The sequence below is a fragment of the Drosophila obscura genome, unplaced genomic scaffold, assembly GCF_018151105.1.
Source record: "Drosophila obscura isolate BZ-5 IFL unplaced genomic scaffold, ASM1815110v1 contig_192, whole genome shotgun sequence".
NCBI lineage: Eukaryota > Metazoa > Arthropoda > Insecta > Diptera > Drosophilidae > Drosophila > Drosophila obscura.
Window position 1 is genome coordinate 2757724 of NW_024542781.1, and position 14858 is coordinate 2772581.

At 45.2% G+C, this 14858-nt stretch overlaps 1 protein-coding gene across 1 annotated transcript; it reads left to right on the forward strand.

Annotated features, from left to right (window-relative positions):
- Nucleotides 1–1071: 1071 nt before the first annotated feature.
- Nucleotides 1072–1838, forward strand: LOC111065630. The gene is made up of 4 exons (XM_041593594.1): nucleotides 1072–1131; nucleotides 1186–1341; nucleotides 1402–1569; nucleotides 1637–1838. The coding sequence occupies exons 1-4, from the start codon at nucleotides 1072–1074 to the stop codon at nucleotides 1808–1810; spliced, it is 558 nt and encodes a 185-aa protein (XP_041449528.1). The 3' UTR covers nucleotides 1811–1838.
- Nucleotides 1839–14858: the final 13020 nt, after the last annotated feature.

Sequence of the window (14858 nt, forward strand, 5' to 3'; positions counted from 1 at the left end):
ATCCATTTCACTCACTCTTTCCTCTCTCTCTCTCTCTCTCTGTCTCTGTGTGGTTGGGTGACAGCGAGATTAATAAAATTTATTATCATTGCGATAGTGGCAAAACAAACTGAACGCCCAACACATCCCACAAGTATTTATGTGCCCGGCACTAAAACCAGCAGGGAAAACATATCAAAATGAAGTAAAATTCATTTTACAACATGCGAAAGAGAGAGAAGCAGTGTGGCAGTCAGAGAAAGAGAGGAACTGAGTATGAGAGATAGAGATAGAGAGAGACGAGCGCTCAAGCTCAAATGCAAACTGAAATTGCAAATGCTTTTGGGCTGCCATCGAGTGCTCAGTGCTCGGAGATCCTCCTCCATGAGGAGACCATTCCAGAGGTGAAGGCAGAAGGCGAAGGCAAAAGAAAAAGCAGCAGGGAAACGGAAGTTCGACGCCCAAGTGGCAGTCGCGATAATAGCGCCCTGCCATGTGCGCTAAAGTATTAGCATATAAACACACACACACACATACACACACCCACAGAAAGAGAGAGAAAGAGGAGAGAACTAGCCCAAATGCAAGTGTGAACGAAGTAAAACTTTTGACTGCAGCGGGCGTCGCTATCAGGAGACACATAAATATGAACACGCAAGCGGGACTTGAAAACTACACTGCAAGAAAAGAAATTAAGTACAAGTACAAGTCATCTGTTCGGAAATTAGGAAATTTATCTTGACTTACTCGTATCCCAAGTACTCGTATGTTGTCTAAATACCTATTCGATATGTATCCACACAAAATGGCCAACCATTTAAACCAAAAATGTTCATAGACCATGACCAATATCCGCAACAGTTTTAAACATCGTATGGTATTTTGGCATTTTCATTGTTATCGCTTGCAACAAATCGGTTTTCCATATGCCCCAGAGAAATAATTGATCATTGGCAGCTTTAATGTCAAATATACACATTATCTCGAGTAATTACTGGCTCCATTAGCCATTGGGCTTTATCCACAAAACGCACATACTATATAGCAAAACAGCACGAAATTGGCATTCACAGTTTCCCGTTGATGTTCACGATGAGCTCCTCGTTTATTGTCCTAGCTAAATGCATTGTGTTCCTTTACCTAGTCAGGGGAGTGAGTATCCTTGCAATCCACATTAAAATCAAAGAAATTATCACCTAATTTTAGATCGCTACTAAAGTGGAATATACTAATATCAATTGCACTTCATTGGACAAAGATTTTTGCGATTTTGAGTATTGCTTTCTAAAGTCGGTGAATCGGAGCTACAAGTACATGTCTCTGAAAGTTAATTTGTTTAAGATTCCCGTCACCAACGTGAAAGTATGTTTAAAAAGCGAATTTGTAGTATTTTTCCAGTATTTATAGTCTCACTCGTTCTAGGTAAACTTTTCTTTGCTCAAGCGATTCAGTGGTTATAAGCCGTTCCTCTACAACATTACCGTGGATGCCTGCAAAGTATTAAGATACCCAAAATCAAACCCAGTGTTTGTTTGGTTTCATGGTCTTTTTAGCAAGCACTCGAATATGAATCATACCTGTCCCTTCGAGGTAAGTGGTTTACATTTAATAAATCCCAATTTGATACATTTTAGACAAAACATTTGGTTTCGTGCAGCATGATCTTGTGGTGAATAAGCTTTCAGGCAACTATGTCAACACGCAATTCTCTGAAGTTCTCCCATTTCCCGATGGGGAATACCTCTTCCAATCCAACTGGTATGCATACAACGTAAATCGAGCTGTGGTCAACGTATACATCACACTTGCTTCCGAATTTTTGAAAAATTAAAGAAACAAGAATAGATTTAATTTATGGGGTTGGAAATACTTTTGCCCAAATGATTAAATTGAATAAAATTGATTGAGAAATTATTCAATTACATATGTACATATATTCACCCGTAGAGATTAGCCACTGAATCCTCTTTAAGTGAGGTTGTGGATGATGAGGCAGCGTAACCTGACGCTTTACTTCACATCACTGTGTTCCGATATTTACTCGGACTGTAACGAGCAGACACAGAACGAATTGCAGGTATAATAATAACTTTAATAATACATGGGTTTATTATTAATATAGTGCTTTGAGGTAGATAAGAAACATAATTGAACATATCGGCTTTCCGTCGGATCATAGCCAAGTGCCGATCGAACTACAAGAATTATTTGACAAATTTCATTGTGTCGCAGGTATCGCCTGCTTTCTTTGAGTGTACTTTAGGGGGTAACCAGGCGAGTGGCGACTTCCTAGGCAGATATATTGAGTGTAAAAGTGTCACTGCCATGCCCAGTGCCCGTTGTGCAGAGAGCTGCAACAAAGTAGAATTTGAATATTATTGTCACCCACAACCTACAACCGACACACACACACAAACACACCACTTGCACACACTGATACATGGGGCCGCAGGCACCAACACACGTTGACTTGGACACGGAACTGCAACCTGGAGAGCAGCCGCAGGAACAGCAGTAGTGGAAGAAGCAGCAGCAGCAGCCACTGCCACTGCACTCACTATTTAATACTGTTTGTGAAAAATAATAGCTCGGCTCCCCCAGAGAGGGAGAGAATGAGAGAGAGCGAGAAATGGTTAAGAGAGAGAGAGAGAGTTAGAAAGAGAGTGTGGTGGTAAAGAGTCAGAACGAGTACGCCCCTGGCGGTGCCGTAAATTCAAATTAAGTCGCCCAACTTGCTGACAGTTAAAATCTTGGTAACAAAAATGTGCAGAGCCTCGTCGCTGGCACCAGAGAGCGGGTCGGGCGACACAGGCCCCCCAAGGAGATCAGCTGTGCCCCAGTGAGTGTGAGTGTATGCATATTAGTATCAGTGTGTGTGTTAGTTAGTAGTTTGTTTGAGCATTGCACGCAGTTGGCTCTGAATTTATTGCCGCAAAATGCAGCACGAAGGTATTTCAGTATTCACCAGAAGTGCAGATGGATTAACGGTTTTCTCTATGGATGTGCACACGTGCGTGTGCGTGTGTGTGTTTGTCTGTATCCCTATGATTGCGCATCATTTTAATTAAATACTTGGCGAAGCAAGCACTCGTGATACGCCATCCGACAGAAGAGCACAAAATGTCAAGGCCTTCTGCTCGTTTTCACCTTGACTGCCTGTCCCGACTGCCCCGCCTGTGCGGCTCATTGCCACCTCCTTCAATTGGCGTTCAAAGGACTGCCACCACCCCAGTTGCGTAGTCAACTTTCATTGGAGCAATTTGGGGTCATCATTGAAATCAATAAGCGCTCCGAAAGTGGTACAAAATGCGAGTTTAAAGAATCGGACCGAGAGGGATGCCGAGCAGGCGAACACTTTTCCTTGCCGGGCAAAGTTGAGAGATTTTGCTTTGCTTGCGAAACTTTGTCTGCCCACAAAATCAGGCAAGGCTGTTTGAAAAATTATGATAGACACTGTGCTGTCCATCCGTGCTTTCTGTATAGGTTTCTTTGATAGTCCCTTGGCAATTACTGGATATCAAATAGACTCCTGAACCACTTACATTACATTACATTGCATTTCTGTCTTGGCTTCGTTTCGTTTTGCTCAGCTTTACATTCAATTCCAAAGCTGATTGCTCGCTACAGCCAAGTGTTTAATAATAAAATTCAATTTCATTTTATTTTCTCTGTGTCTCGTCTTACTCGGCGCTGCCGGAAATTTGAAGCCAATTAAAAATGCATTCAACGGCAGCGACAGGAAATAAGTGGCAGTCAGGGAGACTGGGAGGCATGGGCAGGGGAGGCAGGGGCAGAGCTGAGCACCACCAAGCAGAACAGAACAGAGCAGAGCAGAAGAGAGAAATGAAAAGACAAATTGACAGGCGAGCGCCGGAGAAAAATGCGCCGGGGACAGTGACACAGCGGAGGCACAAGACAGCCCAAGGACACTATTCCCACCCCATGGCTCCATGGCCGTATCCGGTCAACGGGGACCTCGGGACTCAGCAGACATGTCAGCGATGATGGGATGGAATTTTTTATATAGAAATAAATATGATTGCCATGATCTGTGCAATCAGGCAAATGGCAAATGGTGGAGTGGAATTGGAATCGAATCGAATCGAATATTTTAATCAACTTTCGAGGCTAAACCTCAAATATTCCGCTGTGACAAAGGCACAATCCAAACGCTTGAGGGAAGCATTAAAAGGATTGCAGTGCAAACAAAGGCGAAGCGGTGCTGGATGTGGAGGCTTTTAAATCCTGCCCCATCCAGTGTGGAGTGCGAATTTGCCGGAAAAGTGCACAAGAAACGCCACTTTACATGCCAAATCGTAAATATTTTGCCATGAAAACAAGCGACTGCCAGCCGCCAGCCAGTGGAGTGAAGTCGTTTCTTTTTTTTTTCCATTTATTTTTTTTGGTCCATTCTCCACCTGTAACGGCAACTGTCGCCCCGGGCTATGGCTGTGGCAGTGGCAGAACGCATCGAGTGTGAATGAAGTGCGCACTTGGTCGCTTTGCGGCGTTTTGCCGGAGTAGGAAATGAAAAACACTGAAATAATACACAGAACAGAAATGCCGCTCCAAATGATGTTTTTTTTTTTGTTTTAGCGCACTTCTCTATGACACTTGGTGGCCAGCCATGTGGGGTTGGAGATGGCACATCCCCCACGCTTGTTGAGCAGTTGCGATGTTTCCTAATGGCAGGCGTCGGAAAGCGACATAGTAATGATGATGTGTTGGAGGCTGTGGACTAGCTGATACCCACCACAGGGGCTGTGGAGTTCCTACTATGGGTAGGAAATATTTCTAAAATATTATAAGATTATTCCATGATAACAAAAATACCCTGGATTTAAGACAAATTCTATTCTAGGACAATCTAAAAGAACAGAAAAAACGCTTCATTCAATAAAAGCGTATACGATTTATTCGATCTCCATTAGAGCTTCTACTATAGAAATCGTAGCTAAATGAGCTGCAATGCGACCCAACATAGCTGCTAATCTTTCATTGGGTATCAAAAAAACAACCTGCAACTCTTAATTATGAGATGTCGTTTTTAGCAGCTAAAAGCTACACTCTGCTCCTACTGCTGCCATAATGTTGCTGCTGTTAGCAGTCGAGTGTGCAGCAAGGTAAGGTGCAACAAAATATTCAAGGTGGCGGCAACGGTTGAGTTGAGGCAGACTGTCAGTGTGGGTTACATGGGAAGCTTTAATTGCAGCTCCCATAAAGGTCTGAAGGTGCTTTTAAGCGGCCTGCCAGTCGATTGGAAAGAAAACCTTGCAAGAGACTGGCTTTTGCTCGTTCAGAAAAGTTTATGGAGAAAATAAACCCGAATGCAGGCAGTTGAGGCAGCAGACTTCACTATTCCGTCTTGGCAGCTAAGTTCTTTTCCCTGGTAGTGTTGGATTCTCCGACCACACACACACACACACAGTCCCAGCTGCCTCATAATCAATTTTGATGCTGCCCCAGCAACAGCAGCAGCACCAGCAGCACCACCACAATTATGTAGTGTGGGGTGCATGTTGAACATATCCCTTTCACTGTGGGCCACAACATCTAACTGGGAGCCCGGTCCGGGCTGCTGCTCCTTGGAACAAAGACCACAACTGACTGCCCTCCGCCTGGGGACAGGAAATGCATCTTGGCCTGTCCAGCTGGAGCTGGATGGCCGAGCTCCTTGGCCTGGCCTCCTGGCATGCCGTGGCTTGCCTCTTTCATGTTGTAGTTGTTGCTGGTGCTGTTCATTTTTGACATAAACATTATGATGCATTCGGTTCAGTAATTTTTATTGTATTTTTTGTTCTTTCATTTTTCTTGGCCTGCCTGCTGCCTCTGCCTTGTGTTCCATGGCTGGGCTTGCCGCGGGCTGGCTCTGTTTACTTGGCCGAAGCTGCCCCTTTGCTCGCTTTAATATAACCAACATTTCTCCAGAGCTTTTGTGATGATTTTGCTTTTATTAAAAATATGCGAGAACCCTTGCCCCACCGCTCCTTCGCCTGCTTTGAGTGTGTGGCATGCTGCATTGCTTTCGCTGTTGTTTATTATGTGCAGGACTTTTCATTCACCAGAAGAGAATTACACATTACTTTGCCCATATATTTATTTATTGTTGGTTTTTGTGTGTCGTATATGACGGGGGATGGGGCCCTTAAAGCACAATAAATATTGCACAATGTGGCCTCGAGCACACACACATTGTCCGCTTCAGTGCAGACCCAATCCAGAGATGGATGTTTGCTTATTTTCTAATCAAACAAATTTCAATCACTCAAATTCGGGTGCATATTTTCTAGCAACCGCAGAGAGGGAAATAGAAGTGATTTACAGTGCATTTGTTATTGATGTATTTAAAGACCTTGGGGATTTACTTTTATTTTATTTTATTTTATTTTTTGGTCTTAAATTTTTGTTGTGTTTTTCTTTTTTGTTTGGTGTAGTATTTTCTTGTTGGCTTATTGCGTATGCAAATCCCAAAAGCTTCGGCCAACTTGCTCAGCTTGCTCATAGATAAGTGCATTTGTCAGTCATTCAATTTGTGTCCTGACAGGCTCTCCGGAGTGCGAGTACCAGGGCGAGTGGGAGTGGAGTCCTTGTCGTCGTACGGTTTACTCCTGGGTAAAGTACCAATTGTCTTCATTGATTTTATTTCAACATTGTTCCATCCCTTTTGGTTCTCTGTGTGCTGATTTGTTGATGGCCACCAATCTGATGTAGTATTAAGCTTCTGGGCTGCTATATTCAGGATAGAAGCTGCATTCGTTCGGAGCGTACTTGCAGTTTATAAATCTGCTTACATATCCGAAAAAGTTTCAGTAAATGAAACAGTAATAAATGCTGTAACAGTGAAAAGGGTCGAGAGTGGAATGAATATGTTGCTGGTTACATTTACAGATGCTGGTTTGTCATAAGGACCAGCTTATGCCCAGCGGCAAGGATGCCACCCTGTGGCAGGGTGCAGCACAACTCTAATTATATTTAATGTTTTAGAGTCAAGGACGGGCCCTGACACTTTGCGAGTGCCAGCACGGTGCAGAAACAAACTCCAGTGTCAGTTCAGGCACGGTCTTTCCACTCCCATTCCCCACATTTTCCCAACGTTTTCCCTCTTTGTGTATTTAAGCATCTGTGTGAGTTCTCTTTCCCTGTGTGCGAGTGTGTGTGTGTTTGCGTGCTTATGTGCGTGTTTACACATAATACTTTCATGCTTTTATTAGTGGATTAATGTTGCCTCTCCGCTGGCATATTTCCCTGGCTCACACTTTCCCCATTCGGGGCGACCATCCAATTAGCAGGGCATAAATCAAATTAACTTGGTCCGGGTCCGGGTCCCAGTCGCTGATTCGTCCGATAGTTGCTGACAGAGAGCATTGATTTGCCAGCTAATTGCCTCAAAGGATTACTTGGCTCTTACACTCTAAGCCTGGCCGAAATGGAGGCCAGCACTGGACAATGGCAAGCGAGAACTAAGCCATACAAAGGCGGCCATCCAGGCTGAATCAACAGACAAACAGGCAGATAAGAAGCCGACAGGCGAGATTCTTTGTTTCTTTGTCTCGCCGGAGAACAAAGGGAATCCCTAATGACAGATACATTCCCTGGCCATAAATCTTGAATGGCGATATGAAACGATATCCCTGGGCTTGCACCAAATGAAGGTCTCTTAACTGAGGAATTTCAATCCAATGAAAGGTTTCTCCTGGCTAACACGATTCATCAATTTTCAATCTGTAAAATTTTCCCCTTCCCCAACCGGACACGGGTACATTTTCTAATTAAGCCAGTAGGCAGTTCATGTCAGTCGGTTGCGAGCCGCGAATGGAATGTTGCGTATACGCCCCATTGTCAGTGAGACCCACTGGGAGGGAGTAGGGCTCGCCAGGCCTGTGAGTGCTTTAGGAATTTGTAATGCAGACCGATTGGAAGCTATAACAACGACACCTACATAGCCCTAAGCCCTGGCCTGCTGCATATTCCCCAATTATGCCGAACGGAGGTTGTGTTCCCGCTGCAGTTGAAATATTTGCACATGTCAACGTGCGGCGAAATGTTATGCGAGAGCGAAGCCTGGCCAAATATGCATTTAAAATGTCAGCATGACTGCAATCAGTCAGGGGTGTGCCAGACGCACATAATGCGCTTAAGGACGGCAGCCTCTGGGTGTGTGTGTGTCCTACCACCGACATAATTAAAATGCAAACAAGAGAAACGTGTTTGCATATAAAATTAAATACATAATTAAATATAAATATTGCATGTTATACTATTAGTTGTAAAAAGAATGATTAATGGCTGAACATCGTAATTGATATATCCATGAACCTTATAGAAAACCCCCGCCTGGCAACTGCAATTAATTGGTTTCCCATCGTTCCTGTTATGCAACTTTTCTGAGACGCTCGCCTTTTGCGGGGATCTGGCAAAAGTTTTGCTAACAAAAATTGAATCAACTCCAAACTTGCCGAAATTGTTTTTATAATGTGCAACTTTTCAAAATTCTCTGCGCCGCCCCACCCCACGCCGCTCTGTTCCCTGCAAGGCTAGACTAATAGAGCGTGAACAGGAAACAAAAATGGGAAAAGGCGAAAATTAAATTTTCGCCTGCGGCCGATGTTGTGTTGTGGCAGATTAAATTTATGCCCTGTGTTTAAGGCAGCGCATTTTTCAGCAACACAAATGGCAACAAACTGTCAACGGCAGTAGCCAAAAGGAGCACAGAACTCACCTCCTACTAGTCCCTCCCCCGCACCAGCACCCGCTGCTGCACATGCATATATGCTGCTCATGTGAAGTGCTAGTGAGGGGGCGTGACGCGGTGAAACCGCAAATAAATTCAACAGCAGGCAGTTAGCTCATATTTCCAGGGAACCGCAGTGCATGCACACACCCACCCTCCATTGAGAAACGAGAAAGAAATAGTTGCCCCAGCATTCAAGTTTCAGATACCCTTGCAATCATAAGCCAATCAAGATGCCTTCGACATATATGTATGTATACTACATACACCAAGAAGAAGAAAGGTTAATTAAGATGGTTTGAATTAAATCCGAGGGGCTACCAATAGTTTACTATCGACTATTATTCTGGTTAAAACCGATAAGCAAGGTATATAGGTATAACTTCCCTCAAAGGCAGTATACCCACTCATTGGATGTTAAAAGAAATGTTAGATGACTGTTTTTGTTGCGCTCTCAGATTTCATCCACAGCTTTGGCAAAGTGAAATATTTTCAGCTGCAAAAGGAGTCCATAAACGCTCACATTATTTATTAGAAAATGGAAAATGGAGACTGTTTAACTGAGTTAATAACGCCAGAGAAATTATAAAGCAGAATAAAGCAATTTGCAAACACAAAAGGGGACAGCTTTTAAACTCCACCAAATGCAGCAAATTAAATTAAACCTGATCGAGTCTGAGTCGAAATTCAGTGAATTTTGATGAGCCAATCACTTGGGAAATAGATAAACACATAAACAGTCTAATATCTTCATGAGGCATTAGACAGACATAGACTAAAAGTTTAGATTGCAATTATTTGCATGTGAATTGTCACATGTCCCGGCAGAACCTAGTCGAGTGTTTGCCCAGACAATGACAGTGACTAAAATTGCCAGCTTTGGCCTAATTATTGCAATTAGTTTTGCAGGAGGAGCCCAAAGGCAAATTTGCTGACTTGACCCATTTCGTGTGTCCAGCAAAACAATTAAATAGGAAACGTTGACGTTCATTGTTGCACAGAATGCCTCTCAGGGTCAAGGCTTGCTTATCAGCAGGAGACGTGTGTGGATTCACACAAGTTGCGGGTAAATTTATGTGTTGCATATTTTGGCCAAAAAATATTTGCCATAAATCTCGATAAGAGGCGAGTAACTTGCATTTGCATCTGTTGGCCGTGGAAGTGGCAGGAGCTGAAGGAGAGCAGCTGCAGGAGCACTTGCCGCAGCATAGACTTCCGGTTGGACGGGCTGGCAACTCTGGCAGCCGCGTGCACTCAGCTAAATGAAAACGTGCACGATTTTTCCAAATAGTTTAGTGCCAGCCAACATGATGCGCGTTATTTTATCTCTGTGTGAAAGGAGCAATGCAGAGGAGGGACGAGCCTGTGCATGAGGCAGGCCGCACACAAGCAGCCACATAAAGTAAGCAGCAAGATGCCGCAAAAGTAAAGCAGGTTGCAACAGCAGCAAAAGTAGAAGACATGCAGTGCATATCAAGCAGTGAGGTGGTGGCGGGTACAGTCTCGAAGGCGGAAGACTGTCCGATGTCTGGCAGTATTATTTTTTCTTTCATTTTCCGTGCAGCGAAAGTGTTGTGTGCCACAAAACAATGCCGAGCAGAAGTTTAAAGCAGCTGCTGCAGGTCCTCGTTGCCCCTGCAAACTCTCCTCTGCTCGGGTTCGCCGGGGATTTCGGGGCTGCCATGTGGGTCGGCTGTATGCCATGCTTAATTTGATCATTTATCAAGTGGAAAATACATGAGCTGGCTCTGCTCTTCTTCTCTCTTCGCCGCAGTCTTCTCTTCTTCTCCCTTACTGACAAATCTAAACAGGCATGTAATCATTTCAGCTGAGGTCTTAATGCCGCAACGCTGACACTGTCTGCAGTCGTAGTCAGTTAGTTAAAGTCCACATATTCCTTTGGTTAGCCACTCCCCTCTGCCACTGCCACTGCCTCTGCCTCTGTCTCTGTCTGTGATGCGGGCTTGAGCCACGCGGCGTATGCGCAATATTTAGAATGCAAACGGGCTTTGTTGCCGTCGCCGCTTCTGCTCCTGTTTTGTGTCATCTTCATCACTTGATGTGCAATTTTCTGAGGGCTTTTGGTTTCAGTGGCTGGAGCTAGGAATTATACATGACAGCGTTGATTAAAATGTATAACAATCAAAACAAAACAGGGGAATAAATTGTAAAAATAATATAATAATACCTTGCAAGATGCATTACTCCAAGTAGAAACTAAAATGAGTAGCTTTCAGTCGTTAAACTAGTTTAAGCGGTAATAACTTTAAGAAATACATTTGAATTCCATCAGCCGAATAACCTCAAAGTAATACCCATTTCATGGGTCGTATTCAGACAGAGAGATACAGTGGGAAATGGTTATGACTGCCCCTGTTTATGGCCACACTCTTAGTTGGGCGAAGCCCAATATTACTCTGCATTTCATCTAATTTTCAGCACTTAACTTGAACTGCATTTAGTCAGTTCTGCTCCGACTCCAGCTCCTGTCCTGTACCTCCTTTTGAAATGGCCGCCAGCGCGTCAACATAACATTTTTCGCTTTATAAATATTTGAACGCTTAAAAGCTAGCAAGGACCCGAAAGAACGGGCCAAGAGCGCTGCAATTGCAGTTGAGAGCAACAACACTCGCCCCTTCCAAGCATCCTTTTGGCTGTTTTAGCTGTTTTAGGTGCTCTGGCCGCGCGGGGAGCAAAAGGCGATAATCGCATGAGGTTGAGCGTTTTATTGGCTCTGTTTATGCTCATAAGAGACAGCGAGTAGAGAATGGACTAGCTCCCTGCGAGATACCAAAGCGTAGCTTGTCCCGCTGGAGGTTTTCGGGCGGCTAATTGGGACTTGTGGACCTGTCAGGCCGAAACCAGAACAAAGAGCAGCACCGCAGCTGACACTTTAAACCCACTGAAGATCGCATTTGCATTTGCAGTTGCATTTGGATTTCCGTTTGTCTGTCCATGAAAATAGTCATAATAACGAGAGTAGCAAAATGAGCCTCCGGGGGCAGCGGCAGTGGCAGTGGCAGTGGCAGACAGCCCCAGCCCTGACTTTCCTGTGGTGAATATTGCATTAGTTTGCATTATTCTTGTACCCTGGCATGTGGAATTGGTGTATCTGGTGTTGGCGGTGCTGCTCTACAGCCGCCTGTGGGTTGTGGGTGGGGTGGGTGGTGGCTTTGGTAATACTTGTATTGTTAGTATTATTGCGCTCAATGTGGCACAAAAGTTAGCTGCTTTACTGCCAGCTCCGGCCTTAGACCGCAAAGTTGGTGCAGAACTTTCTGCTCTGCTTGTGCCTGCTTGACATATAAATTTTAATTTCGCCTCACCCTGGGACGCAGCATGAAGGGAGGGACGGAACTTTTGCGGCATGCCACACAACAGAACGCAACACAAACACAAACACAAGACCAAGCCCCAGCCCCGAAACGCAACTAAAGTTGCATTTGGCCACACTCAAGAGCAGCTGAAGCGGGCAGCAGTGCCAGCCACGAGTGGCTTCTACACGATGAAAAGAGCGCCAGGGTAGCGGTTCAAGGCCGTGGCCAGTCAGAGGGCCAGCATCAATTTATGAAGCCGCAGTAGAGACCAGACAGACGAACAGACAGACAGACGGAGGAAAAAGCAGGCCCTCAACGAAATGTAATTTATCGAGTCTGACGCTTGTCAGCGGCGTGTGAAGCAACTTGAATTTATGTGGGTCGAGCTGGGAGCAGGACTCCCCTCTTGGCCAACTTTCCGTGAAGGTTGATGTAAACAGGAGAGGCAGCACTTGAGTTGAAAGGAAACCGAACCGAACCGAACCCTTTGACAACTTTTAGGCGCAAGCGGAAATTAAAAGTAAAGGCAAACAATTTGAGAAAATGGAAGGAGAGACTGGTCCTAATAGGATTGCTGAATATGTACACACATCCCATTCCCATTCCCATTCGCATTCCCATCGCAGTGCCTCATATTCTATTTATTAGAAAAGGGAAAAAGGCAACGGCACATTAAACATCAGAGAACACAGAGTCTTACACATTCGAAACCACCACCAGCCACCATTCATGCCCCTGTCAACCGCTATCTTCATCTGGAGGAGACACTCCCACCTGCTGCTGCTGCAGCTGCTGCTACTGGTGCTGCCTTCATCCGTGGCAGCGCAGAGCCCGCAGCAAAAATAAAAGACAACTGCGGCTTTTATTGTTTCCGCTGTTGACATTATCACGGCAGCGACACCTGCCGGGATGGGTTGGCAAGCGTTTTATTGTTTTGCGCTAGATGCAATGTGACAGGTGTCCCGCCTCTGCTCCACTCCTCCACCCGCGCTCGCACACTGCACGATGTGCGTTTGACAGTAGCAGCTTTTGGCTAGAAGTCTAAAAGTCAATATCGCGCATACGCCGCATTGGCCCATTAAGATAATTAAAAGCGCCAGCCCAGAGCAACAGTTGGCAAAGGGATCATTCAGTAGACATGCAAAATACGCACCGAAAGAAAAGAGTCGACAAGTCAGAGACGGGCCACTCTATTAACCAACTGCCGCTGAATAATTAGACAGCTTCCGGCTGAGTTTCCGCTTCCGCTGGAAGCGTTTGCGTGCATAAATTATGCCAGAGACTCCTCAATGGCGTAATGGCTGCACAAAAAAAGGCAAAGAACACCCAGCCAGGGTCCGTCCCTAAAAAGTAGATGTCCAGCTGTTGCTGAGGTTTTGTTTGCCAAGAAGGAAAACAAGGAGAAGGAAAGGGAGTGGGAGTGGGAGTGGGTCGGGCTGTCATTTGAAGTCGCGTTTTGTCATCGCCAGCTGGCGGCAAATTGTGATTTAGTGCTCGGCATTTCTTTGCATCGGGCGGAGGTCCAAATCAAAAGTGCATAAATAATGTCAGCTTGAGTTACCGCATTGATATCATTTACATTTCCGCTCCCGGATCGGAGGCATCGGAAGCGCTGCGCTTACACGCCTGTCGCGCACCTTATTTATTATGCATTCAGCTTTTTTGATTTTTTGTTAATATGTTCTTTCCCGTGCAGTTGGTATCTCTCTCTCCCACCCCCCTGCTGCTCAATTATTCGGGGTCGTTCAGGGGAAAAGATCCATCCAGCTGAAATCCATCTAAATTACTACGAAACGATGATTGGATGCCGATTAAAATGATGGCAAATTGTGCACTACAATTTAATTACCAAAATTGACGGCACCAATTTCTGGGCAACCGAACCAAATTGCCCGCCAGTTACTCTGTCAGAGAACAGGAAAAATATGAAAAGAGGAAAATGGAAAACAAAACAGTAGCCGTAGCCGTAGCCCACGCAGTGCATGTTCAACAAATATGAGAATCCATCAGCAGAGGTTCGACCTCTTGATATCGGGCATGCGAGGAGAGTGCAAATGCTAAATGAGAGTCTGACCAAATCGGTTTAGCTTCTGCCTACTCCAGTAAGAGTACAGCCTTCTGTCATAGAGATTAAACACAATTCGAAATGTCTGTTGCTTCATCAGGGGCCTGCTGTCATTTGGATTGCCTAGCCTGATATTCCCTTGCGTCTGACAATTGGTGGTGCTGGTGCGGCCATCAACTTTGCAATGCAAACGCTTGCATTTTACGGGAACTGTTTATTTGGAATGCAACGATGCATTGTTGCCACAGACCCTCTCACCCGGCTCCATTCGGTGGCAAACGTCAAAGGGACAACTACAACATGCCGAAAAAAAGCCCCGAAAAAGAGGAGCAGCCATAACCATTTTTTATGCAACGCTTTTTGCGGTTGCCGTTAACGCTGATTTATGAGTGTTAAGTTAATTTGGGGCTGCCTACTCCTATCCCTCATCGCCCCGTCACCCCGTTGCAGTCCCCCGATGCGGCGTTGATTGGGCGCCACAGCAGTCATCCCCCTGGGTCCCGCTACCCCATCACTCTACGCCCAGCCGCACCGCTGCTGCAGCTCATGCATGTTTAAGAGGCACTGCCACCTACCTATACACTGGCAGGCTCTCGCTCTCCCGCAGAATGCAAATAGCTACGCTGCGGAAATGCACTTTGAGTTATAGTCAAAATACATATAAAACGCACAGTTGCATTTACGAGAGCAGAGCCCGGCCTGCACTCGGGTGACTGGAGAGCGCTGCCATTTTACACCTCCGCCTTGGGCGCAGTTAAACTTGGAA